The sequence below is a fragment of the Herpailurus yagouaroundi genome, unplaced genomic scaffold (genome assembly GCF_014898765.1).
Source record: "Herpailurus yagouaroundi ecotype Mexico unplaced genomic scaffold, PumYag 197, whole genome shotgun sequence".
Lineage (NCBI taxonomy): Eukaryota > Metazoa > Chordata > Mammalia > Carnivora > Felidae > Herpailurus > Herpailurus yagouaroundi.
In genome coordinates, this window is record NW_024412428.1 from 11,292,810 (window position 1) to 11,318,061 (window position 25,252).

Below are 25,252 nucleotides of genomic sequence, written 5' to 3' on the forward strand. Positions count from 1 at the left end.
TGTTTTCAGTATTTCTAAGAATTGGAAATTGTGCTGTTATCCTTGGGATCTCTAATGCTGGTTGATTATTCAAGATTCTGTGATATCTCAAAACGATGAGTCTTCATTCTGTATGGACCCGTACTTCTCTGTATGCATCTCTCCTCCCACTTCCTGGAGGGTGTATCTGACAGTTGGTCCTGATCTTGCCATAGACATTGGTGGTTCGCTTTACATCTGCCTCGTTACTTCTGGCTTAGCTGCTGGTCTAATTAGTTGTGGTTGGGGTAGCATGCTTCTTCATGTTGAAGAATTACCTGTGGCCTATTTCCTCAGAGAGAAAATAGACAAAGGTAGCTCTTAAAATCCCAGGTACACTTTTTGTTATTCTTTGTTCATGTGAACTTAATTCTAGTTCACATGGTAATTGAAACATAACCAGAATTTTATAATCCCATCCTTTTTGGCAGGAGTAAGAAACTTTATTGTTTAGAATTGACTTCTTAATTTTTAAGAGGATGGAGAGCATGAATATTCCTTTGGAATGGTGCTCTGATTCTCCAACACAGATCAGAGATCAGAGTTTGGGGAAAAACACATGCACACACACAGTACATATAATGCTGTATCACTTACTGAATGCCCACTTATTGTATTATCTCATTTAAACCTTGTAACAGTTCAGTAAAGTGTAGGAATTATCCTGATCTTCCAAATGAGAAATCTGTTATTCACTTGAGGTAAATGGTTTTAGATCATATAGCTAGAATGTACAGAGGGAAGATTTGAATTTAGGCCTCTGAATGCCTATGGTACCATATCCATAATGGCACAGTTCCTCTCTTAATTAGGGTTTTGGGCAAGTTTTAGTTTGATTTATTCACTAGTGGTTTTTATTTTCATTCTTGACTATCTTTCCTAGTATCTTTAATATCTTAAACATTGATGTATTTGTGGGAGAACTATATAAGAGCAAGGTTGAAAGGTAGACATTTTAGAACATGCAAAGGTCATTTTAAAACATATGCTGCTTTAATATGGAACTTGAAGATTATTTGATTTATATGCTAAGTATATTTCACATGTTTCTCATGAGGAGAATTAACTGATATTGAATACCTGCTGTGTGCACACACTGTTCTTGATGAAGTAGCTCATAGTATAATATGTCTTCCAGGAGATAAAATATGTATGCAGATTTTATGTTTTAAATTATTAATTGGGTGAGTTGATTTTGAAGAAAAATGATAGAGCTGAGTATTGATTAAAGCATCTTCCCTTGAATTCACCAAAATAATTTAGAGGAACCACAAGAGAAATGAATCGTAAGTAGAATTGGACAGAATTTCTCCTAGATTATTTAGACCGAATTGAATGTGAGAACATTGATGGTTGATACCCATATTCCTGAATCAGGCATATAAGGGAATGGATAGTAAGTGTTCTGTCGTTGGTTAATTTAGAAGGAGGAGATTGAGGTATGGGCAGGCTTTGAGAGAAATAAGGAGAGCCTAATTTCGGCTGTCCTAGAACTAAAGGAGAGACTTCGTGGTCACACCGTTTTTCTTTGGACTGACCTATTTTCCTTAGCAGGAGGAGCAAAGCTTAGAGGTGAAGTAAAGCTTAGAGGAGAATTTTGAAGCAAACGTCTTATTACCAACTTTAGAGACACATAAAAGATTGTGTGTTCAGCCACTAAACAAAAATGATGGTTGCTATGGTTTCTGTTCTGATTCCTGTCTGTCAGGAGTCTGACTTACCTCCAGAGTAGGCAGTTGTCCCCAAACTAAGAGTCCCCTTATAGCATGGAATATAGTCATAGTCCAGGTGGAGCTAGTTCTTGTCACTAGCAGGTTTCAGTAGACTTGGAGAGAAATTCCACGGAGATGAGAGACTTGCTGCCTTTAGTCCCCACTCCCTTCTCCGTGCTCCTTACTTAGCCAGCTGATGAAGGAGTTGGGAGCTTTGATGTTAATTTTTTAAGAGTGGCATCTGATGTTCAGTCTTCAGGGAGATGCTGCCTGCCTTTTTGTTCAAATGGCAGAGCCAGAGAATTTCTGTTGCTCAAAGGTGAGTTAACAGAGTACAAATAAATTAACAAACATGAAACCGATGCACATATTTTAGTACTCGAAAGCTGATAATCACTGTTGGGAAGAATTGAATTTTTCTAGGAAAAAAGAAAATTTTAAGTGATTCTAAACTGCCAAAAAGTTAAGCAGCAAATGATACCTGGAAAAAAAGAAAACAAAACAAATATATAAAAAGGGAAGTGTCAGAACCAATGGTAAAGAAGACAGGAACATACTTGCATTGTAAAGTATAATTTAGTATAAGCAGCAAGGAGCAGAGTAAGCAATTTTGAAAATGTAATCGGTAAGCTAGCAATGGAACTTGAGGAGATTGCATAGAATGTGGAAATGTAGGCATAGAAATGAAGGCAGTTAAATTTCTTTAATAGCAGAAAGTGAAAAGCCCTAAGTGGTTTTTGTGGTGAAGACAACAGAGTGATGGAAAATGGAAAATAATAATAAAAAAAAATAATAGTAAACTTTTTCAGAATGATTGGCTACTTGAATCTGGATATCAAGAGGACTCCTGTTTTAGGAAAGTATCCTGGTGGAATTTACTGAATTTTCAGGGATTACAGAAGTGATTTCACAAACATCAAGGGCAAAGAAAAGAAAGTATGTTATGTACAATGGAAAAATAAAGAGGCTCGCTTATTTCTTTCAACCACCTAAGATTTCTGAAGTTAATGATTCAACAACTAGAGAGATTTCATGGACAAAAAGAATATAACCTAAGAATTTCCTAAGTAGCCAAGTTGTGCTTAAGGACAAATGAAGGATATTCTTTAGGATATAAAGACTCAGGAAATGTATTAATAACCCCTTTTATATTATGAACTCTGCCTACCAAGGTATATACTCTTCCCCTTTGCATTCAGTTTTGCTTGAGCTCCTAATTCTACCTTTTGTTTTTGTTGACGTATCTGATTTGTTTTTTTCTCATTTTACTTTTAGTGTTTAAATTAAAAATTTTTTTTTTAACATTTATTTATCATTGAGAGACAGAGAGTGAGCAAGGGAGAGGCAGAGAGAGAGGGGAACACAGAATGTGAAGCAGGCTCCAGGCTCTGAGCTGGCAGCACAGAGCCCGATATAGGGCTCGAACTCACAAACTGCGAGATCATGACCTGAGCCGAAGTCGGACACCCAACTGACTGAGCCACCCAGGCGCCCCTCAGTGTTTAAATTTTAGATGTGCCTATATCTATGTTTTAAATATTGGAAAACCTGATTTTTTTTTTTAAGGAAAATGTAAATAAATAAAATTGGCTCGAAGAAGAAGAAAAAACCTAATTAGGCTATGATAATAAAAAAATGGTGAAAAGTATCCTCTAGTAAAACGTGCCAGTAAAAGTTACATGTTAAAGAAAGTATTATTTCACATCTGTAAGAAACCAAGGATTCTAATTTTTTTAAGTTGTTTAGAGCATGACAAAAGAAACCAAACAACATTCAGATTACTTGTAAAGCCAAGATAACCAGCAGGAGTGCTAAAACTAGTTAACAGATATTCCCTCAAAAGAAAACTTCAAACAGAGCTTACTAATATTGCTGCAAAAAGTTTAAGTAAAATTTTAGAAAAAAGAGAGTTGACTACAGGAAAACAAAAATATATTATGGTCAGATGTGATTACTTTCAGGAATACAAAGAGGATTGGTATTGATAGGCCTAATATTCATGTTACAATTTATGATATAATTGAGTATAAGGGAAAAGGCACACAGTAGGTCACATTGATGTGACAAGGATTAGAATGCTAAAGGAGTCTATTTCTAATTAAACCTAATAAATTAGGATTAAATGCCTTCATAACATAATAAATGTGTCTCAGACCAAAAATAGATGTCATCATATAGTAAACACCAGAAGCATTCGCAGTAAAATTAGGAACAAAATGAAGAAAATACACTATCTCTGCCATGATTTAACATTGTTTCAGAAGCATTAGCCAATATAATTACATTAAAAAATAAATTTAAGAAGTACAAGTGTTGGAGGAGAGAGAGTTATTGTATTTCATGGAAAATCTGTGAATCAACTGAAAAACTACCAAAACCAAGATAGCCAATATAAGCCAAAATCCCATATAACACTAACAACCATTTTGAGAATATTATAGGAATAAAAATCAGAAGACCTAGGGGTAACACAAGAAATTTGCAGCCTTATAATACTGAGTAGAGAAGTATAATATTTAACAAAAAAATTAGGAAAAGTTAGATTGCCCAGTAAATTATTGGCAAGCTGTTTTGAAAAGAAAAATCAATGTAAACTGCTTATCTTGATGTTACATATATTTGAAATGAGTTAAAGATTTATCTAAAATTTTAAATGTATAAAATGAATCAATAAAAGTACTGGTAACCAGAACAGTTTTGTAATTCCTTTTTTTTTTTTTTTTCATTTTTTTTTTTTTTTTGTGGGTGAAGGGATACTGATGCCAGATCATAAGATGAAATACTGATGGATTATATTATTAAATATCCATTTGTTGAAAAATATTTATAGAGACTCTACTGTGTATAAGGTACTGAAGTGTGTATAAAGTTTTGTTGATGAACAGACTCTGTCCTTATATTTTAGTGAGGAAGAATACCGTTTAGACAAAAGCAGAAATCATGAAGTAAGTTAGAAATACAAATGGTATGCTTGGAAACTATTTTCAGTATGTATAACTTTGAAAAGGTTAATATCTGTACCGTATAAAGACTCTTAAAAATATAACAAACAGGTTTCACAGTAGAATACTGGCAAAGGGAATGAACAGGAAATTCACAAACAGGAAAGCCTTCTAGCCCCTCAAATCAAGAAAAGACATTTATGCCTACTAATAGTAATTGAGGCAAAAACAAATTAACACCAGGATTAGCTAGCATTCCAGTGATGTCTCTTGACTGAATTATAAATGATTCAGCTTTTCTGGGTTGGTAATGTGGTAATACATACCAACTTAAAATGTGTGCTTGTAGTCTTCCAACTCTGCAGTGTTATTTTCAGGAACTTATTTCAGAGATCATTAGAAAAGATACCTACCTAATGATACTATGGGTCAGGGTTGAGTCAGAGGAACAGAAACCACACAAGGTATTTTAAACGTACATTAATTAATACAGATGTTTGAAGGATGAAAGAGCAGGTTGTTTTGGTAACCCAAGGACTATGAACTGCTGGAAGCAGCTATGACCCCTAGGGCTGGCTGGCTGACAAGTGGTGTTCAGGACTGCCCATTGGATGGAAGAGCCCTGTCAGTATTGGCACAGCCAACCAGCTGTCACAGTGGGAGTGGGTATGGCAGAGCTACTGCACAAGATGCCTGAAGAAGCTATAGTGTCTCTTATTGGAAGAATCCAACAGGAAGGCAACTCTTGAAGGAATCTAGGAAATACAATTTCTGATTTATAGCACCAGGGTCTCAGAGCAGATTATAGGGTAGGCTTAAATCTTAAAGCTCAGAAACAGTGCATAAATAACTAGAATAAGGATGTTGGTGCTTTTGTTGTTAAGACTAAAAAAGAAAAACCAAAACATCTAAATGTTCATCAGTAGGGGATTGGTTAGGCTAGTTGTGGTATAATATCTATCTGCTAAAGATATATATGAGCATTAAAATTAGTGTTTAGCAGTACTTGATATAGGAAGTTCTCTACAGCATTATTGGTGAAAAAATGTTTCCAAATACTATGTAGTTTGTACCCTGGTTTACTTAAATATGTGTATGTATGTGTAGAGAAATTTTAGAATTGTTAACCAAATGTTAGCAGTAATCATTTCAGAGTAGTAGATTTTTGAGTTTTTTTTTTTTTTTTTTTTTTTTTTAGTGGTATTAACGTATTTTTCAGTTTTTGCATTTTCTGCATGTGTGATTATTATCGGGAGAAAAAAAACCCTTGAATTGGAAAGAAGAAAATCAATTTAACAAGGGAGTAAAGCATTTCTTTTAACGGGAACTTAGAAAAAGCATCAGAAGATAGTTGTTTCATTTACATTTCACTGACTTCTAAGACTGCCTAGTAGTTCAGAATTCTTGAAAGTTTTTTTTTCTTTGTTTTGATTTATTTCTGTTCTGTTTATTTTTTTCTGTTTCCTGTTTAAATGAATATGCAAAACATTGGATGAGCTTAAAATTTCTCATTCTGTCTTCAAAAATTCCAACCCAAATTGCTTTTTTACTTCTATGTGACATGTAATTTTCTCTTGATTACTAAGAAAAGGTATTTATGGATGTTGGTATTGGAAAGTCTGATCTATGATATGATGGGTCTTATCTGGGGAGTTTAGTTACTGAAGTTACCAGAAAGTAATAATTTTTCATTTCATAAAGAACTTCAAACCATAGACTAAAAGGATAGTTTGGTGAGACTCTGAAACATTTTACTCCTGAAATTTTCAGACATATAGAGAAGTAGATAGACTATTACAGTAAACTCCTATGTATCCAACAACTGGCTTATATGTGAATAACTTACAGCCACTTTACTGTAATTTATAATTCTACTTCCCCTGTTCCCCTTATATCTGAAAGCAAACCCCAGACTAAATATATCATTTTATCTATACATCTAAGTATCTCTAAGAGATAAGAGCTCTTAAAAATAAACATAATACCTTTCTCACAAACATAGGTGACATTAGTTGCTTAATGTTAATATCCAATTAATTTTCTCAAAAATAGTAACTTTTTTCAAATCAAGATCCATAATGCTATTTGTAGATGCATTTATTAAAGTGCCTCATTTCTTTCTTTGTGTTTGATAAACCAGGTTTCTCTTGCAGAGTTTCACATAGACCGATTTTTGCTAATTGTATGCCTTTGGCATATTTTAATGGGTTTCTTATATTTTCTGTAAGGTTATAGTTAAATCCAGAGGCCTGATTGGATTCCAGTCAACTTTTTTGTTGTCAGAGGACCACTTTATAGATGGTGGTATGCCCCTCTGTCGGTTGTTGCTTAGTGATCAGAGGTGATGTTCTGTCATTCCTTCTTCAGTTACTAGCTGAATACTTTCGTAAAGAGGAACTTCTCATCTATTCTCTGGTTCCCATGTTACATCTGTTCAGGAAAGGCAGGTTAAATGCTTCGTTTTTTTTAAGTTATTGAACGGTGTTCAAAATAGTGATTTTACTAGCCTCCTTCAAATATGACGAATTAACTGTTGTTGTCTTTTTAAAATAACCGTTATAAACCCATGAATTTACACATATTTGACAAGTTGACAATTTGTCACTGATGCTCATATTGCCCCATCTATATCCGGGAGCCTATTTAAGTTGACCTTTGAGTCCCTTTGAACAGCTCCACTAATCTCTGTAGTTTCTTAACAATTCTGATGTGACAATTTGTTCCAGGCCCATCTTCTACATGTCCCACACCTGAAATCAGTCATTTCTCTAAAGAGCCCTGGTTCTTTTTAATGGGAATGTTATTAAGATGATCATAATGTGAGTCTTGTGGGTACTAATGTCTAGTGTGTGGGTCATTTTTTAAGACAATTCAGCGGACATAGCAAAAAAAAAAAAAAAGTCTTTCTGGAAGATAAAATGCATTGTGAGTTTATATTGATTATTCCAGTTCTAACTCAGGGCTACAGTATTTTTACAGAATCTCTTCAATTTTACATTTGTATCTCTTTTTCCCCAACTTAGATAACACAGGATGATAAAATCATGGTATTACACATTAACTCATTTGAATTATGCCATATTAAATACCTAACAGTCTCAGAAATGGCAGTAGCACTACCAATGTTACTCCTAAAAAGAGTTAAGTTTGTTGACTTGTTATCTTTAAGGTATGTATCACATTAGGGATTTACAGTCAAATTTCTCTATTTCACAGTTACTTAAAATGATTCATTTTTGTGTAGTTACGCCACCAAATGGATACATACTTTTGTTCATTTGCTTTATTTTATTACTTTTTTTAATGTTTATTTTTGAGAGAGAGAAAGAGTGAGGGGTGGGACAAGGCAGAGAGAGAGGGAGACATAGATTCAGAAGCAGGCCCCAGGCTCGGAGCTTTCAGCACAGAGCCTGATGCAGGACTCAAACTGAAGGTAAGATTGTGACCTGAGCAAAAGTTGGACGCTTAACTGACTGAGCCACCCAGGTGCTCCTGTTTGTTTTATTTTTTTTTTAAGTTTGCTCTTTTAAAATAAAATTTAAAAAATATCTTTTAATTTTAAGTAGGCTTCATGTCCAATGTAGGGCTCGAACTCACAACCCTGAGTTGTATGCTTTACTGATTGAGCCAGCAAGGAGCTCCTAAAATTTAATTTAATTTTTAAGTTATATGAAATGTTCACTGGTTTTGAAGAGAGTTCTGAAAGCAAAATATATTCCAAGAAGTCTAGCTTCAGTTTCTCATCTGTCTACCTATTCCTTTTTACCTTTAGATAAACTTGGAAAAAAAAAAGTCCTCTATGCATGTCTGTCTGGGTGTGTTTCAGTGTGTATATGTATGTGTGTTCATATACCCCCTTTGGCAGATAAAGGATAAAGTACACTGTGTACACTTTCCTCCACCTTGCTTTTGTCTTTTGATACATACTGATAGTTATTCCATATTTAAGTAGTTACTTGTGCTTTTTATCAGAGTAAATGCATATATAATTTTGCTAGATTTTGCTACATTCCCTCCATGGTGGCTATAACGTTTTGCATTCTCACCAGCAGTATACAAATGTACCTGATTCCCCACAGCCTTGTCAAGTCTGTGTTGTTATGATTGTGTCTCTTTTTCCTGGTCATCGTCCTTGTTCTGCAGTTATTGATTGTCTGAGAGTAGCATAACCACTTCTACTTTCTACTTTTTTTTTGTATCAGTGTTTGCAAGTCATGTTGTTTGCCTTTTTTTTTTTTAACTTTAAATCTTTGTGGGACTTGATATTTAAAATGAGTTTCTTGGGGCGCCTGGGTGGCGCAGTCGGTTAAGCGTCCGACTTCATCCAGGTCACGATCTCGCGGTCCGTGAGTTCGAGCCCCGCGTCAGGCTCTGGGCTGATGGCTCAGAGCCTGGAGCCTGTTTCTGATTCTGTGTCTCCCTCTCTCTCTGCCCCTCCCCCGTTCATGCTCTGTCTCTCTCTGTCCCAAAAATAAATAAACGTTGGAAAAAAAAAAAAATTTAAAATGAGTTTCTTTTAAATAGCCTACAGGTTAGTCTTTGTTTAGTTACATTTTTGTTGGTTTGTTTTGGTTTTGGTTGTTTTAATCCAGTTTGACAAACTGTCTTTTGGTTGGAATATTTAGACCATTATGGTTAGTGTAATTATTGATATAGTTAGATTTAAGCTGCCATCTTTATTTTTGTTTTGTCTTTTCTCTGTTCTCCTTTCCCTCTATTTCTGCCCTCCTTGGGATTAACTGAGTATTTATTTTATTTTTAATTGTTTTTTAAAGTATTTAAATTCCAGTTAACATACAGTGTAATGTTAGTTTCAAGTGTGCAGTATACTGCTTCAGCACCTCCATGCAACAGTGCTCATCACCACAAGTGCACTCCTTAATCCCTGTCACCTTATTTAACCCATCAGTTTGTTCTCTATAGTTAGGAGTCTGTTTCTTGTTTCTTGGTTTGTCGCTCTCTTTTCTTCCTTTGCTCGTTTGTTTTGTTTTGTTATCTTCACTACTGGAGATAATCTACATTCAAATAAAATTATATCACTTAATGTATATTATAAAAGCTTTGCAACAGTATATCTCCATGCCTTCCCCCTCTAAGCTTTTGTTGGCATATTTTGTTTCTGAATATGTTATAAATTCTACAGTGTGTTGATATTTTTGCTCTAAACAGTTTGATAAGTCTTGGATTAACAGTGGTAGATTTATTGGTACACACACATTTACCATTTCTGTCACTCTTCATTTTTTTAGATATCTGTATTTTCATCTGGTATCATTTTTCTTCTAGAATAACTTTATTTCTTATCATATAGTTCTGCTTGTAATTCATTATCTCAGCTTTTCTTTCTCTGAAAAAAATCTTTATTTTGCCTTCATTCTTGAAAGGTATTTTTTCTCAGTAGAATTTTAGATTGGCAGTTTATTTTCATTTAGTACCTAAAAGATGTCACTGCATTATTTTCTGGATTGCATAGTTTTTGATGAAAAGTATTCCTCTGTATATATTGTTTTTGCATATGTAATGTGTATTTTTTTTCAGACTATTTTTAGGATTTCTTTTCTTTATCACTGTTTTTACCAAATTGATAATGGCATGTCTTGGAATGATTTACTTTATGCTTCTTCTCCTTGCAGCTTATTGAGATTTGGGGGACTATGGGTCTTTTTCCCATCAGATTTGGAAAAATTGTGGCAACTATCTCTTCAGATATTTTTTTCTGTTCACCCCTCCTCACCTCTTTGTTTTCTAGGACTCCAGTTGCATGTATTTTTGACTACTTGATACTGTCTTACAGGTCACTGATGCTCTGTTCTTTTTTTTTTTCCTGTCCTTGTTTCCCTCTGGTTTTATTTTGCATAGTTGCTATTGCTGTGTCTTCAAGTTCACTGATGTTTTCTTCTGTAACAGATAATCTACTTTTGATCCTATTGGTATATTTTTCATTACAGGTTTTGTATTTTTCATAGTAGTTGCATTTGGGTCTTCTTTATGTGTTTCATTTCTGTCCTCATGTTCATGTTTTCTTGGGCATATGGAGCATCTTGATAACAGCTGTTTATGTCTTTGCTAATTTTGTCCCCTGTGCCATTTCTGGGACTATTTCTATTGATGAATTTGTTTTCCTCGTTATGTATTACAAGGTCTTTCCACTGTGGCTGGTGGAGACCTGAATTACTAGCAGCCCCGGGTGCATTAGGGACTTTCTTGGCTTCTTGCTTTCCAGTGTTCTTTTCCTGGTCTCAGGTAGGTTTTTTCTTCCTCATGCATGGCACTGATTATTATTCAGTCAGTGACTTGCGACACCCCTCTGTGGATCTCCAGAATTCAAGCTTTCTTGCTGTCTTTGTAGCTCACTCCTCTGTGGAACTGTGCCCTAGAAATTACAGCTGCTTCAACTCCCATCTCGGTCTCCCTCAACTCCATGCTACCGCCAGATTCTTACTGGGTTACCTCTCCTTACATGGCAGTCTGGAGCCCTGCAGGCAGCAAGTGAGGATAGATGTAGGCCTCTTGTAGTTTATTTTCCATCTTTTAGGGATTACAGTCATATGCTGCCTGTTGTCCTGTGTCCAAAACCTTTAACATGTTTATCTGTTTTCTGCTTGTTTAAAGTAGGAGAGAATCCCATTTCAGATATGCCCTCATCATGTGAACTTTTAATTGGTATGTTTTTAATTGTTTGTAAATGAGTGAAAGTAAACGTCTTTTCACACATCTCTATCACACATAAATATCTACTTATTTTAATATTTATTTTTGGGAGGGAGAGAGAGACAGAGACAGAGAGAGAGAGAACACACACGTGAGTTGGGGAGGGACCGAGAGAGGGAGACACAGAATCCAAGGCAGGCTCTAGGCTCTGAGATGCGTGGTTCGAACTCTCTCAGATCATGATCTGACCTGAAGTCAGATGCTTAACTACTGAGCCACCCAGGTGCCCCTGTATGTCTACTTTTGAAAAACTTTATTTTACGTCCAGCCCATTTGTCCATGATATTGCTTGTCATTTCATTCTATATTTGTAGACGATCCTTACATTAAGGATATTAACCCTTTGTGAAACAAAATGTAGAATTTCCCCTCAATTTATCACTTGTCTTTTTATTATATTTTACTGTTGGTGTCTTTTGTGATACTCTATTACTGTTGATGAATTATTGTATCTATGAGTTCTTAGTATTTGGGCCCTGGGTTGGTATTGAGCAAGGAGGTAGATTCAGAAGTTGCTTTCACTGTGAGATGTTTGAATAGTTGAGCTAAGAGATCTTGCTTTATTCATTATTCTTTCTAAGTTTTTGTGTTGTGTAATGATGTGATGCCTGAACCTTCTTCCAGCTACATGACTTACTCCAGAACTCTGCTGAAATGTTACTTTATCTGCAGGGTCTTCTGTAACCACCCTCTTTCAAATTATAATACTCACACACCTCTCCCCACTCCCTATCCTGTCTTCTTTCTTTTCCTTTTTTGCCTCCACAGAAGTTATCCCAACTTGACGTAACACATATTTTGCTAATTTATGTATTATTGTTTGTCTTGTCCAAAATATGCTGGTAGCATGAAGGCAAGCATTTTGGGACTTTTAATAGTGCCCAGCACATAGTAAATACTTAGTTTGTATAGGTTTTATAATCCGATTTCCCGTTATGTAGGTTGTCCTGGTATAAAATGAAAAATGAATCAGAAGAAGAAAGGGACTTGAAAAAGTTTAGGTCCCATTACAGTGGTCTTATATGTTGTATAAGGTGGCAACAATTTAGCGGGAGTGATAGCTGTGAGAATAAAAGAGAAGAAGCTAATGGGAATGACATTAAGAAGAAATGGGTTGCCATCCATGTTTGTATTTAGAATTGTTAAGTAAAAAGAAAAAAACTCTTGTATTTGGACTGTATTTTTAATATAGATGTTTATAAAGCAGAATTAGAGACAGTTAAAAATGAGTTCAAGTAGATTTTTTTGTTCTTACAAAACATTACTTAAAAAATACAAATGGTAAAGTATCTAGTGGAGTCTTGCTGATTTTTCTGGTTTACTGTTTTTCTTTAATTTCATTTTTTGTTTTCTTTAGAGCTTTGCTTCCTGTTTTACATCACAAATCTAAAAAAGGACCCCCCCCGTCAAGCCAAATACGCCATTCATTGTATCCATGCGATATTTTCTAGTAAAGAGACCCAGTTTGCACAGATATTTGAGGTAAAGAGAAAAAAAAAATTTTTTTGTTTCATATATTATAGTTAAAAAACACATATTAATGATTTTATAGAATGTTCACATTTGGAGATGCATCATTTTATAGTATGTTTTCAGGATTTGAATCAGTATAATCAATATTGGTGAGTGGTTAAAATATGAAAATATCTGATTATTTAGATGTTTAGTACTAAAATTCAGAAATCAAACAATTATATCGTAATTTTCGGTAGCTTTTTCATTAATAAGTAACTATATATAAAATCATACTTAGTGATAATCAGTAATGATTATTCTGTCAGTTTATAGGTTTAAAAATTAGAGTTCTGTTTACGAGATACTGCTGAAGTTTGTGGAGTTTTGTCAATTCTAATTGGTAATATAAAGTACAAATAGATTTATACTTAGATAATCACTGACCTAATTTTATACAGATTAAATTGTTTTTTAAATACATATTTCATATTATTTTTTCTATTTTATTAAATAGAAATTACTATTTCCCTTTCTAAGCATTGCATTTTATTTTAATCTACTCTAATCTGGGGCTGTCTTTAGTATTCTTACTATATATTTAGCATTTTTACATAGTGCAGGAACCTTGAATGAAATCAAAGCAGTTTGGAAAGTATGCTGAAGCTACTTCACCATAAAAACTTTGACTTGTTATCCCTGTTTTGAAACATTTATGGTAACCTTTTCAAATCTTCATGTATAATGCTAAAGACCTGAACAAGGAAGAAAAGTAGTTGTCTTTATCAAACATTGTCTTTGCTGTATATAGCAAATAACTTATTTTTAATTTTGTGCCTTTTGGGGTGGAGGCATTTTTTGTAGTCTGTTTTTATATATGAGAATGACTTTAATGAATTCATGTTGATTTAGAAAGCTTTTGTTTTTCTTGATTAGTCTCCTTTCTATTCCTTTCAATGGTGATAAAGAGCAAGATAACGTTAATAATAACTTGAATTTGTTATGTACTTTTATTTTCATTTTGATATTATATATCTGGTATTTTATTTATTTTTTTCTCTGATATTTTATTTTATCTTTACCATAACCTAACCTGTAATCCTTCTGCTATAATGTATAGGTTGGCTACCTTCTGAGAAAAGGTTTCATAGAGGTATCTGGCCTTTATGAGATTACTGTTAATCCAGGGTCTATTAATTTTGCTTTCTTAGAAATGATTTTATTACCTTATTTTGTAAAATTGTCACACTCATTATTGAAAAACCCGCATGATCAGATTTTCATTTATAATACAAAGAATCTGGCATTTTGGTGTACAATGGAAGTATTGAGGGAAGTCATCAAGAATAGCGAGAAGTAAACTCATTTAAATATACTTTTGGCCAAATGAAACCTTATATTGACCCGATATTTTAGGGGAAGAACAGTTTAATATTGTTTTTCAAGCCTAGAATTCTTGGTGTTCAGCATGGGAGGACAGCATCAACTCTTTATTAAAAGTGTCACTGAAAATTGTAATAATCTATTTACTTGTTTACAAATCAAAAGATACAAAACAAATCCAAATAGTAAGTAGTAAAATAATAAGTTTTCTCCTCCATCTCAGCCCCGTATCCCCAGCTACCCACTTCTCATTCCCAGAGGTAACCAGTGTTACCAGTTTCTAATACACTTTTCTCAAGAGTATTTATTCATAATACACATAATACACACACACGCACACATAACACACACAAAATCACAACATAGATTTTGTCCCTTTCCCTCTCTGCTTATGCTAGTGATAGTCTACTATAGTCACTCTTGGGATTTCCCTATTTTAAAATTGTAACAAAACATTTTAGGTATTATCCTACATGGGTGTACGAGGAGTCTCATTCTTTTGTCATGGCAAAATATGTATTAATGTTTGAGTTTTCTATCAGAATAATAAAAATAATTCTCTTAGTTGTGGCACTTAATAGTTGATGGTATAAAAATGCACAAAAATGCATGTGACTCTGTATAATAAAGTTTATCTCTTGCTCCTGAAAAAATGTCCAGTTGGGTGTTTGGATTGCATTCTAATCAACAGTTTAGACACACAGACTTTTTTTGACAAATGGCTTCTCTTTTTAGTCCCGCTGGAACCTTGGTAGTAAGCCTGTCAGTGAGTAAAGAGAGAATATGGAGAAGATACATTTCTCATACTTGCTTCAGTGCGGGGATTGCATACCTCACTTTTACCTCCAGTCTGTTAATAACCAGTGCTTTTTCACATATTCTCATCTAACTGCAGAAGAAGCTGCATGTGTCGCCATGCAGGAAGTAGAACAGAAGTGGATATTGGTGAACACTGCCAGTCTCTAACATATTCATCTATGTGATCATAAAATATACAATACATAATATGATTCTCCCATGCTGAAATTTTTTTTACCTATTTCTAAAATATGACTTGGGCAAAACTGAAAATAATTAAATGTGATGCCTTTTAGATATAAATAACCTATAATTTAAATATAAGCTTGAGCTACTACTTACATCATGTATATGTATTGAAGCTTCTATAGTTTTTTTTTTGATTTGAGCATGAAATATGTGAAGTTTATTTACATATTTATAGAGTTGAATATGTTTTCCTTTTCTCATTTTCAGCCTCTGCATAAGAGCCTAGATCCAAGCAACCTGGAACATCTCATAACACCATTGGTTACCATTGGGCATATCGCTCTCCTTGCACCTGATCAGTTTGCTGCTCCTTTGAAGTCTTTAGTAGCTACTTTCATTGTGAAAGATCTTCTCATGAATGATCGGGTAATTTATATTTTTTAGACCTGTGTTCCTCACATTGTTATCTTCTAAAAGTGAAATGTTGTAAATAACACTTCCATTTGGCTGCTTTCTTTGAGGTTTTCCTATCTTTTTAACATGCTGTTATCTCCAGTAGAACTAGAGGCATTGAAACATGTCTTTAGTTGAGCATATGCATGTAACCTGCAATACATTCCTTGATAAATACAAAATATCATTTGATTTTCTTTCAGCTTTACAGTGGGTTAATTTTTTTTTTTTTTAATTTTTTTTTTTCAACGTTTATTTATTTTTGGGACAGAGAGAGACAGAGCATGAACGGGGGAGGGGCAGAGAGAGAGGGAGACACAGAATCGGAAACAGGCTCCAGGCTCTGAGCCATCAGCCCAGAGCCTGACGCGGGGCTCGAACTCACGGACCGCGAGATCGTGACCTGGCTGAAGTCGGACGCTTAACCGACTGCGCCACCCAGGCGCCCCATACAGTGGGTTAATTTTTATAATGATATCTATTTTTAAAAATGTGAAGACTGACAAGCTAGGTCACATTATGGTTGTCATGACAATAGTTGTTTCTTTCCCTCCATACAGTAGAGAATTAAGAGCACTAGGAGAAAACATTAGGAAAGAACTAAGTGATTTTGTCTGTCTTCAGTTTGTGAGTATTTGGGGTAGGGCATGTTTGAGTCTGGGAGAATTGACTCCTTATAGTCATGTGGCATTTTATGCATGTGTGTGCATATTTATGTATACACACACATATAAACATGCATGTGCAGACACTTATGTAACCAGTTTTGTGGCTGCTGTGTGCTCAGCACTGTACTAGGTTCTTTGGAGAATTAAAAGAAGTATAAGATAAAGTTTCTCCTCTTAAAATATAGTTATAAACCTTGCAGTGTGTAGCTATATTACTTACATGTTTCATATTCATCATTATCTTCTATTAATATACTTTAATATACTATTAATACTTTTAAACTGATTTATTATGGAAAAATAGTTTTGGGAGATAATAGTCAAGATAATTGTATGTATTAGATCTCTAATGATTTGTGGCTATTTAACTTTAGTTGACCAGAGCCCTGTAATTTGGAGACCAAAGGCCTGTGTTAATTACCATTGTCCCTGGCTGTGTTCTTCAGCTATGTCTCTCACTTTTCTTCTCCCTAAGTACAGTATTTCATATGTTCTTTCGGTTATGTATGCTAATCATGTGTTTCAAGTTTGATATCCTTACTTTGTTTTGTTTTCTTTAATGCAGAAATTTTGTTGAGATAAAAGTGCATACTTTTTAAGGGTGTGGTTCATTAAGGTTTCACAAAGTTAGCATTTTTGACCAGCTGACAATCCAGGCAAAGAAGTAGAAATTTACCAGACTCCCAAAGCCCCTGTGTCTTTTTCTTGTTATTAACCTTCCCTTCTCCCAGAAGATAACCATAATCCTGACTTCTAACACCAAAGATTAGTTTTACCTGTTTTTGAACGTTTATAAATGGAATTATGTAGAGTAAATTTTTTATGTCTGACTTTTTCTTAACTCAGTATTACATTTGTTAGATGAATCCATCCTGGTGTATATAGCAATGGTTTGTTCATGTTTGTTGCTGTATAGTATTCCATTGTTTGTGTATGCCATGTATCTGCTCTGTTGCTAAACATCTAAGTTACTTCTGGTGTTAAATGCATACCGCTATTACAAATACTCTTTTACATATCATTTTGTGCACTTATGTATGAATTTCTTTTTTAGTTGCTGTATCTTAGAGTATAAGTATGTATAAGTTGTTTTAGTAAAATTTGCCAAATTATTTTTCTTTCTTTCTTTTTTTGCCAAATTGTTTTCAAAATGATTATACCAACTAATATTCTTATATATGCTGAATGAGGGTTCTAGTTGTACCATTTCCTTGACTGTACTAGATATGGCAGTCTTCAGCATTTTAGTCATTTTATGAAGTGTAATGAATGATATGCCCTTAGGCACATTTTCATATTTGTATTGACATTTTGGTTCTCCTCTTTCGTGAAGTGTCTGCTCAAGCATCTTCCACATTTTTCTATTAAATTATCAGTCTCTTATATTCATTTGTAAGATTTCCTCATGTATCTTGTTGGCAATATGGTTAGCAAATCTCTTTTCCCACTTTGTAACATGCCTTTCACTCTCTTAATGGTGTTTTTTTTTTTTTAAATTAAAAAAAAAATTTTTTTTTTTTAATGTTCATATATTTTTGAGACAGAGAGCATGAATGGGGGAGGGTCAGAGAGAGAGGGAGACACAGAATCCGAAGCAGGCTCCAGGCTCCAAGCTGTCAGCACAGAGCCCAACGCGGGGCTCAAACTCACGGACCGTGAGATCATGACCTGAGCCGAAGTCGGACGCTTAACCAACTGAGCCACCCAGGCGCCCCCTTAATGGTGTTTTTTGATGAGCAGAAGTTCTTAATTTTAACAGAACTCATTTTATTATTTTCTTTTTAGTACTTGTCTTTTTTGTCTACTCCAAGGTTGTGAACATATTCCCTGTATTATTTTCTAGAACAATGGTAATATACAAGCTTCTAGCCACATGTAGCTATATAAATTTAAGTTTAAACTAAATATAATTGTAAATCTAGTCACACATTTCAAGTGCTTACTAGCCACATACTGCTAGTGTCGAACAGCCCAGAACATTTCTGCCATTTCAAAGTTCTGTTAGACAGTGTTGCTCTAGAAGCTTTATTTATTTAACTTACACATTACACTCTGAAGTCTACTTGGGATTGATTTTTATATATGGTATATGATTACTATCCAGATTCATTTTCTTTATTTCCATCTGACTCAACTCACATTTATTGAAAAGACTGTCTTCCTTGCTGCATTTAAAAAAAAAATTGAGATGAAATTCACATAATGTAAAATTAGCTGTTTAAAGTATACAATTCAGTCACATTTTATTTAGTACATTGACAATTTTGTGTCACCGCCACTTCTGTCTAGTTCCACATCATTTTCATTAAGCAGTCACACCACATTTCCCCAGCCCTGGGCAACCACCAGTCTCCGGTCTGTCTTAATGGATTTAACTGTTGTGAATATTTCCTATAAATGGAATCCTGCAATATGTGACTTCTTGTGTTTTTCTTCTGTCACTTAGCATAATCTTTTTGAGGTTCATGTTGTAGCATACATCAGTACTTCATTCCATTTTATGGCTGAATAATATTCTGCTGTATGTATTTATCACAATTTGTTTATCCATTTATTCAGTGATGGACATTTGGGTTATTCCCACCTTTTGAATATTATGAAAAGTGCTGCTATGAATTTTATGGCTGGGTATTTGTTTGAGTACCTGTGTTTAGTTCTTTGGGTATTTTCCTAGGTATATACCTTTGCTAGATTATATGGTGATTCTGTGTTTAACTTTTTTACTTTAGAGAGTGCTCAAGATGAGGAGAGAGGCAAAGGGGGAAGAGAGAAAGAGAAAGAGAAAATGAGAATCTTTGGCAGACCCATGCTCAGTGCAGAGCCTGACACCAGGCTCCATCCTATAACCCTGAGATCATGACCTGTGCTGAAATAAAGAGTTGGGCTCTCAATTGACTGAGCCACCTCGGTGCCCCAGTGTTTAGCTTTTTGAGAAACTGACAAACTATTTTCCACAGAGGCTACACCAATTTACCTTCCCGCCAGCACTGTATGAAACTTCCAGTTTTCTCCACATCCTCGCCAACTTCCTATTTTCTGTTAATTTGATTATAGCCATCCTAACGGGTGTGAAGTGGCATCTCACTGTGGTTTTGATTTGCATTTCTCTAATGATATTGAGCCTCTTTTGATGCACTTATTAGCCATTTGTGTATCTTTTGGAGCAAAGACTATACGTGTCTTTTGCCCATTTTTTTTAGGGCTCTGTGTTGAGTAGTGAAAGTTCTTTATACTTTCTAGACACAATTCTCTTGTCAGATCCATGGTTTGCAAATATTTTCTCCCATTTTGTAGGTTGTCTTTTAAGTTGTCCTTTAATTTTTTAATTGAGATATAATTGATATGTAACATTATTTAGATGTGTGCAGTGTAATGATTCAGTATTTTATATACTTCGAAATGATCACCACAAAAAGCCTAGTTAATATCCATCCCACACAGTTACATTTTTCCCCCCGTGGGAACTTTTAAGATCTTGGCAACTTATCAAATATACACTATATGGCATTACTAACTGTAGTTACCAGGCTGTACATCACATTCCATGACTTATTTATTTTATAACTGTAAGTTTGTGCCTTTGACCCCATTCAGCCATTTTGCCCACCTACCCCTTCCTTTGTCAACTATCATTCTATTCCATGTATCTTTGATATTATATTAGCCAGTCTGATAAATGCGAGGTTATATCTCATTCTGGTTTTGATTTGCATTTCGTTGATGATTAGGGACACTGAGCATCTTCTCATGTGTCCTCTGTTTTCTTTGGAGATATTATCTATTCAACTCCTCTGCCCATTATTTAATTGGGTTGTGTTTTTGATACTAAGTTGTGTAAATTCTTTATATATTTTGGATATTAGCCCCTTATCTGTTGTATGATTTGCAAGTATCTTCTCCCATTCAGTAGGTTGCCTTTTCTTTTTGTTGGTAATTTCTTTTGCTGTGCAAAAGATATTTAGTTTGGTATAGTCCCGTTTGTTTATTTTAGTGTTTGTTCCCCTTGCCTGGGGAGACTCTTGCAAAAAGTTACTGCTGAGACAAATGTCAAAGAGCTTACTGCCTGTGTTTTCTAGGAGTTTTATGATTTCAGGTCTTTTATTTAAACTTTTTCCCTTTTGAATTTGTTTTTATATGTGGCGTAAGATAGCATGTAGCTGTCCAGTTTTCCCAACACTCTTTATTGAAGAGACTGTCCTTTTCCCATTGTATATTCTTGTGTCCTGTGTCATAGATTGTGTGACTGTACTAGAAGCGCGCGCGCACACACACACACACACACACACACACACACACACACACACAGGTTTACATCTGGGCTCTCTATCCTGTTGATCTCTTTGTCTGTTTTCATGCCAGTACCATGCTGTTTTGATTACTATAGCTTAGTATAGCTTGAAATCAAGGAGCATGGTGCTTCCAGTTTTGTTGTTCTTTCTCAAGATTGCTTTGACAAGTTTTGATATCTAGTAACATAAGTCCTCCAAATGTCTTTAATGACAATTGCTGCTGTTGCTGCTGCTACTACTGCTGCTTCCTTATTGTCATCAGTAGCTTTTTCAAGATTGTTTTGGCTATTGTTAGCCTTTTGCATTTCTATCTAAATTTTAGAATCAGCTTGTCAGTTCTCCCTGTACTTCACCCTAACTGGCTGGAATTTTGATAGGCATTATGTTGAGTTATAAATTTTATTCATCATCATTTTAACATTCATTCTCATTCAGTGAACATGGATTTATAATCTGAGCTTTCTATTTCACGAAGATGGTATATGTCTTAGTCTTCAATTTCCCGGGATAAGGTTTCTTAAATTTTTGTGTGGATGTCTTATCTTTCTTAACTATGTTCCTAGGCATTTTATGTTATTTGATGCTATTGTAGATAATATGCTTTTTAATATTTATCTGCTAACTGCATATTGTTGGGATATGGATGTAAAGTTTCTTCTCTTTTATATTGACTTTTATCCTAGGGTATTGTTAAAGGCAGTTTGTAATTCTACCAGTTAGTTTTTGCATTTGTGGGGTTTTCTCTTTACACAGTCATGTCATTTGTTCATCGAGACAGCTTTAATTTTTTCTTTTCCATTCTTAATGCTCTTTATTTCTTTTTCTTCCTCATGCCTTGGCCAGGACCTTCAAAACAATAGAAGTGGTGATAGTTGACATTTTTATCTTCTTCTCAGTCTTAGAGAGGAAGATGGACTATTGGTAATCAGTAGAGGACTTGAAAACTTCATCTAAATGACATAACTAGGACACTACAGTGAATCTCGTCCTGGCGTATATTCTCTCAACTTCGTCTTTTATTTAGAGTAGTCTGTTTATATGTAATGTAAATAGTGATTTGGGTTAATTTGCCATCTGATTTTTATCTTAAGTTTGTTCTGTCATTTCCGTAGTCATTTTACTCTTCTTTCTTGTTTTTGATCAAATATTTTTATTCTGTTTTCCCCTTTACTGACTTGTTTTTTACATTTTCCTCTTCTTTTAGTAGTTGCCCTAGAGATTGCAACATTCTTCCTTGACTCACTGAAGGCCAGTATTAATGAGTCTGTTTTAAACTTTCAGGACAATAGGTTCAGTATTCTTAAGAACTTTAGCATACTTTAATTCCCTTCATTTCCTGATGCTTTTTGTGCTCTTGTACACATAGGACCATTACTGTTGTGATTTTATACAGTTAATATTTATTTAGATTTACAACATATTTTTCCTGTTTTCTTGTTTTTCATTCCTTTTTATTTATGTGATGATTTTCTTCCTACTTAAAGAATTAAAGTAGTATTTCTTTTAGTGTGGATTATTGTGAATTCAGTCTCTTGGGTTTTATTTGTCTGAAAATGTCTTTTCTTTGCCTTGATTTTTTTTAAAGGATATTTCCTCCAGGTTTAGAATTCTACACAGGTATGTTTTCTCCCCTTACCATCATCTTCCATTTTCTTACCTTTTCTCTTGAAATCAGCTGATGGCCTTGTTCCTTTGAAGATTTTCTTTTTGCTTTGAATGCTTTTAATTTTTTCTATTTTGCATTGGTTTCCAGTTTCACTAAGGTGTGTCTGGATGTGCTTTTCTTTATATTTATCTTACTTGGGGCTTGTAGATCTTCTTGAATGTTTAGCTTTGATATCTTGCATAAATTCTAAAAAATTTTTGTTTCATATTCTCTTTCCTCTCTTACTGTAGTTCTAATCATGCACTGTAAACATACAATTTATTTTACTATGATACAGTTTTTTTTGACACCTTCATATACTTTTCTCCCTGTTGATGCATCAGTTTTGTTTTCTTCTGACCTGCTCTTCAGATTTGTTTAATCTGTGTTAAGCCCATGCACTGAATTCTTAATTGCATTTATTTTATATTTCAATTTTATAATTTATTTGTAGCTTTAAAAAAATTTTTTTAAGTTTTTTTTTTAGATGTTTATTTTTGGGAAACAGAGTACAAGCGGGGCAGGGTCAGAGAGAGACAGAGACACCAAATCCGAAACAAGCTCCAGACTCTGAGCTGTCAGCACAGAGCCCAACATTGGGCTCGAACTCATGAGACATGAGATCATGACCTGAGCGGAAGTCAGCCACTTAACCCACTGAGCCACCCAGGTGCCCCCCTGTAGTTTTTAGTATAGCTTTTAGTTCCCTGTCAGAATTCTCTATCTTGTCATTTAATTATTGAACTTCTTTAATTATGTTAATGTTGACATCAGCCTTAATTTCTACATCACCTGTGGCTCTTTTTGTCTTATCTGTTTTGTTTTTTTTTTCTCTTTTTGGTAAAATCTTGTCCTATACACATTTTTTAAAATATTTATTTTGAGAGGTGGGGAGGGGCATAGAGAGAGGGGGACAGAGGATCCAAAGCAGAGAGCCTGATGTGAGGCTCAAACTCCCAAACTGTGAGATCGTGACCTGAGCCAAAGTTGGACACTCAACCTACTGAGCCACCCAGGTGCCCTGTACATGTTATTTTTGATTGAGTGGTAGATTTTGTGTGTGAAAAATGTTACAGATAATTTGAGGCTCTGAATAATTTTGTAATTCTTCTGAAGAGGATTTATTTTTCCTGCTGATAGGTAGTTGAGCTGTTGTCAGATCACGTTGGTCCAGTCAAGAATGCACTGTTTGGAAGCTAGACTTCAGTTTCTGACAGGGTGATTCTTTTTCTGATCACCTTTAGGTGTGGGGTGTATTTGTTAGGGATCCACCTAGATGTTCAGCATGTTTTATAGGGACTCTGTTCTTTATTGGGCCCAGAATTCCAGTTTTTTTCCTTTCCACCTCTGTGACAGTGATGAAAACATTGCTTAATTGTCAGTTTCTTTCCCTTTTAGAATCAGTTATCAGTTTTTATGAGAAAAGCAATCCTAGGGCCAGACTCAAATCTCTTGATTTCTCTCTTCTTTTGAAACTTTATCCTGCAAATTTTCACTGCTTTGGTAGCTCTTTTATCACCTTAAAACTGATTTTTTTAAAAAAAAGATCTGTTATCTAACCTTTCTGTTTGTTCCAAGGAAGATGGTTCAAAAAGTCTAATCAGCTTTTGTCAGAAACAGAACTTTCACCTTTTTTAACCCATTAATTTGTCTTATTTTAATGTTATTTTTGATCTGTATATATTTAACATTTCTGTAACTTGTTTTATAATAATACAGTGAACACTTATGTATTGTTAGCTCCTGGTTTATTACTCTCCAGACCTTTCCTTCTGTGTCTTCTCTGTCCCAGGTAACCACTGTGTTGAATTGGGATCTATTACTCCCCAACTAAAACAAAACACTTTACCACATGTATATCTCTAAAATACTTGTTTAGTTTTGCTTATTCCTTTTTTTTTTTTTTTTTTTTTATGTTAGTTTATTTTGAGAGAGAGAGCCAATGCATAAGCCTGGGAGAGGCAGAGAGAGAGAGGGAAAGAGAGAATCCCAGGCAGGCTCTACACTGTCAGCATGGAGCCCAACGTGGGGCTCAATCCGTATGTTTGAGTTATACCATATATATTCTTGGCTGATTTGCTTCTGTCATTACACATTTGTTTCTTCATATAATCCTTGTTATTATATCTAGCTGTACTTCATTCATTACTCTGCATTATGATATCAGTGTGTGAAATCACTTACATGTATTCTCTTAGTGGACATTTGGAATATTTCCATTTCTTTCCTCTCTGAAACAGTGCCCCTATGAATTTTCTTATAGAGGCCACCTGTTGCATATGAGCAAGAATTTCTCTAGGTTATCGTTATACAAGTGAAATTGATGAATCACAGTGTATACACACATTTAACTTTTCATTCCCAAATTATTTTTCAAAATCAGTGTTAAAACTTATTTTTTATTAGCAGTATATATACCCAGGATTGTCAGATCTTTTCACTTTTGCCCATTTATTAGTTAGAAAATACATTAAGACTCATTCTGGTCTTAATTTGTATTTCCCTGGTTGTTGATTAAGTTTTTATGTCTAGTTACTATTTACGTTGCCTCTTTCTGAAATTCCTTTTGAGGTCTTTTGCCTTTTTTTCTGAGCTTTTTGTCTTTTATAAGTAATCTTAACACACATTAATGTTTTTCTGGGTATATGTTGCAATATCTTGATAATAAATGCATAAAATCTCATTTATGGTGTGTCTTTACTCCCTTTGTGTGGTGTCTTTTGAACAAAAATTATCAATTTTAATGTAGCTAAATTTATTCCTTTCTTTTGTAGTTAGTGCTTTTTACATCTTTAAGAAAGCCTTCCCTACTCTAGTGTTACAAAAATAGTCTCCCATATGTTCTAAAAGTTTTAAGGTTTTCTTTTCACATTAAAAAAATTTAATCCATCTGGAATTAATTCATTTGTTTGTATGCTGTGACTTTAAGGATTTCATTTCTTTTTTCTTCCATTAGAGCAACCAAATTTCCCATCATAAATTATTGAGTAAT

At 34.4% G+C, this 25,252-nt stretch overlaps 1 protein-coding gene across 1 annotated transcript in view; it reads left to right on the top strand.

The window, feature by feature from the left end:
* The window catches only part of PDS5B (PDS5 cohesin associated factor B), a 127,882-nt gene that overhangs the window by 64,122 nt on the left and 38,508 nt on the right, over positions 1–25,252 (top strand). The window contains 3 exon segments of the mRNA XM_040448165.1: positions 12,741–12,780; positions 12,782–12,865; positions 15,473–15,631. Coding sequence (XP_040304099.1) covers positions 12,741–12,780; positions 12,782–12,865; positions 15,473–15,631 — 283 coding nt within the window.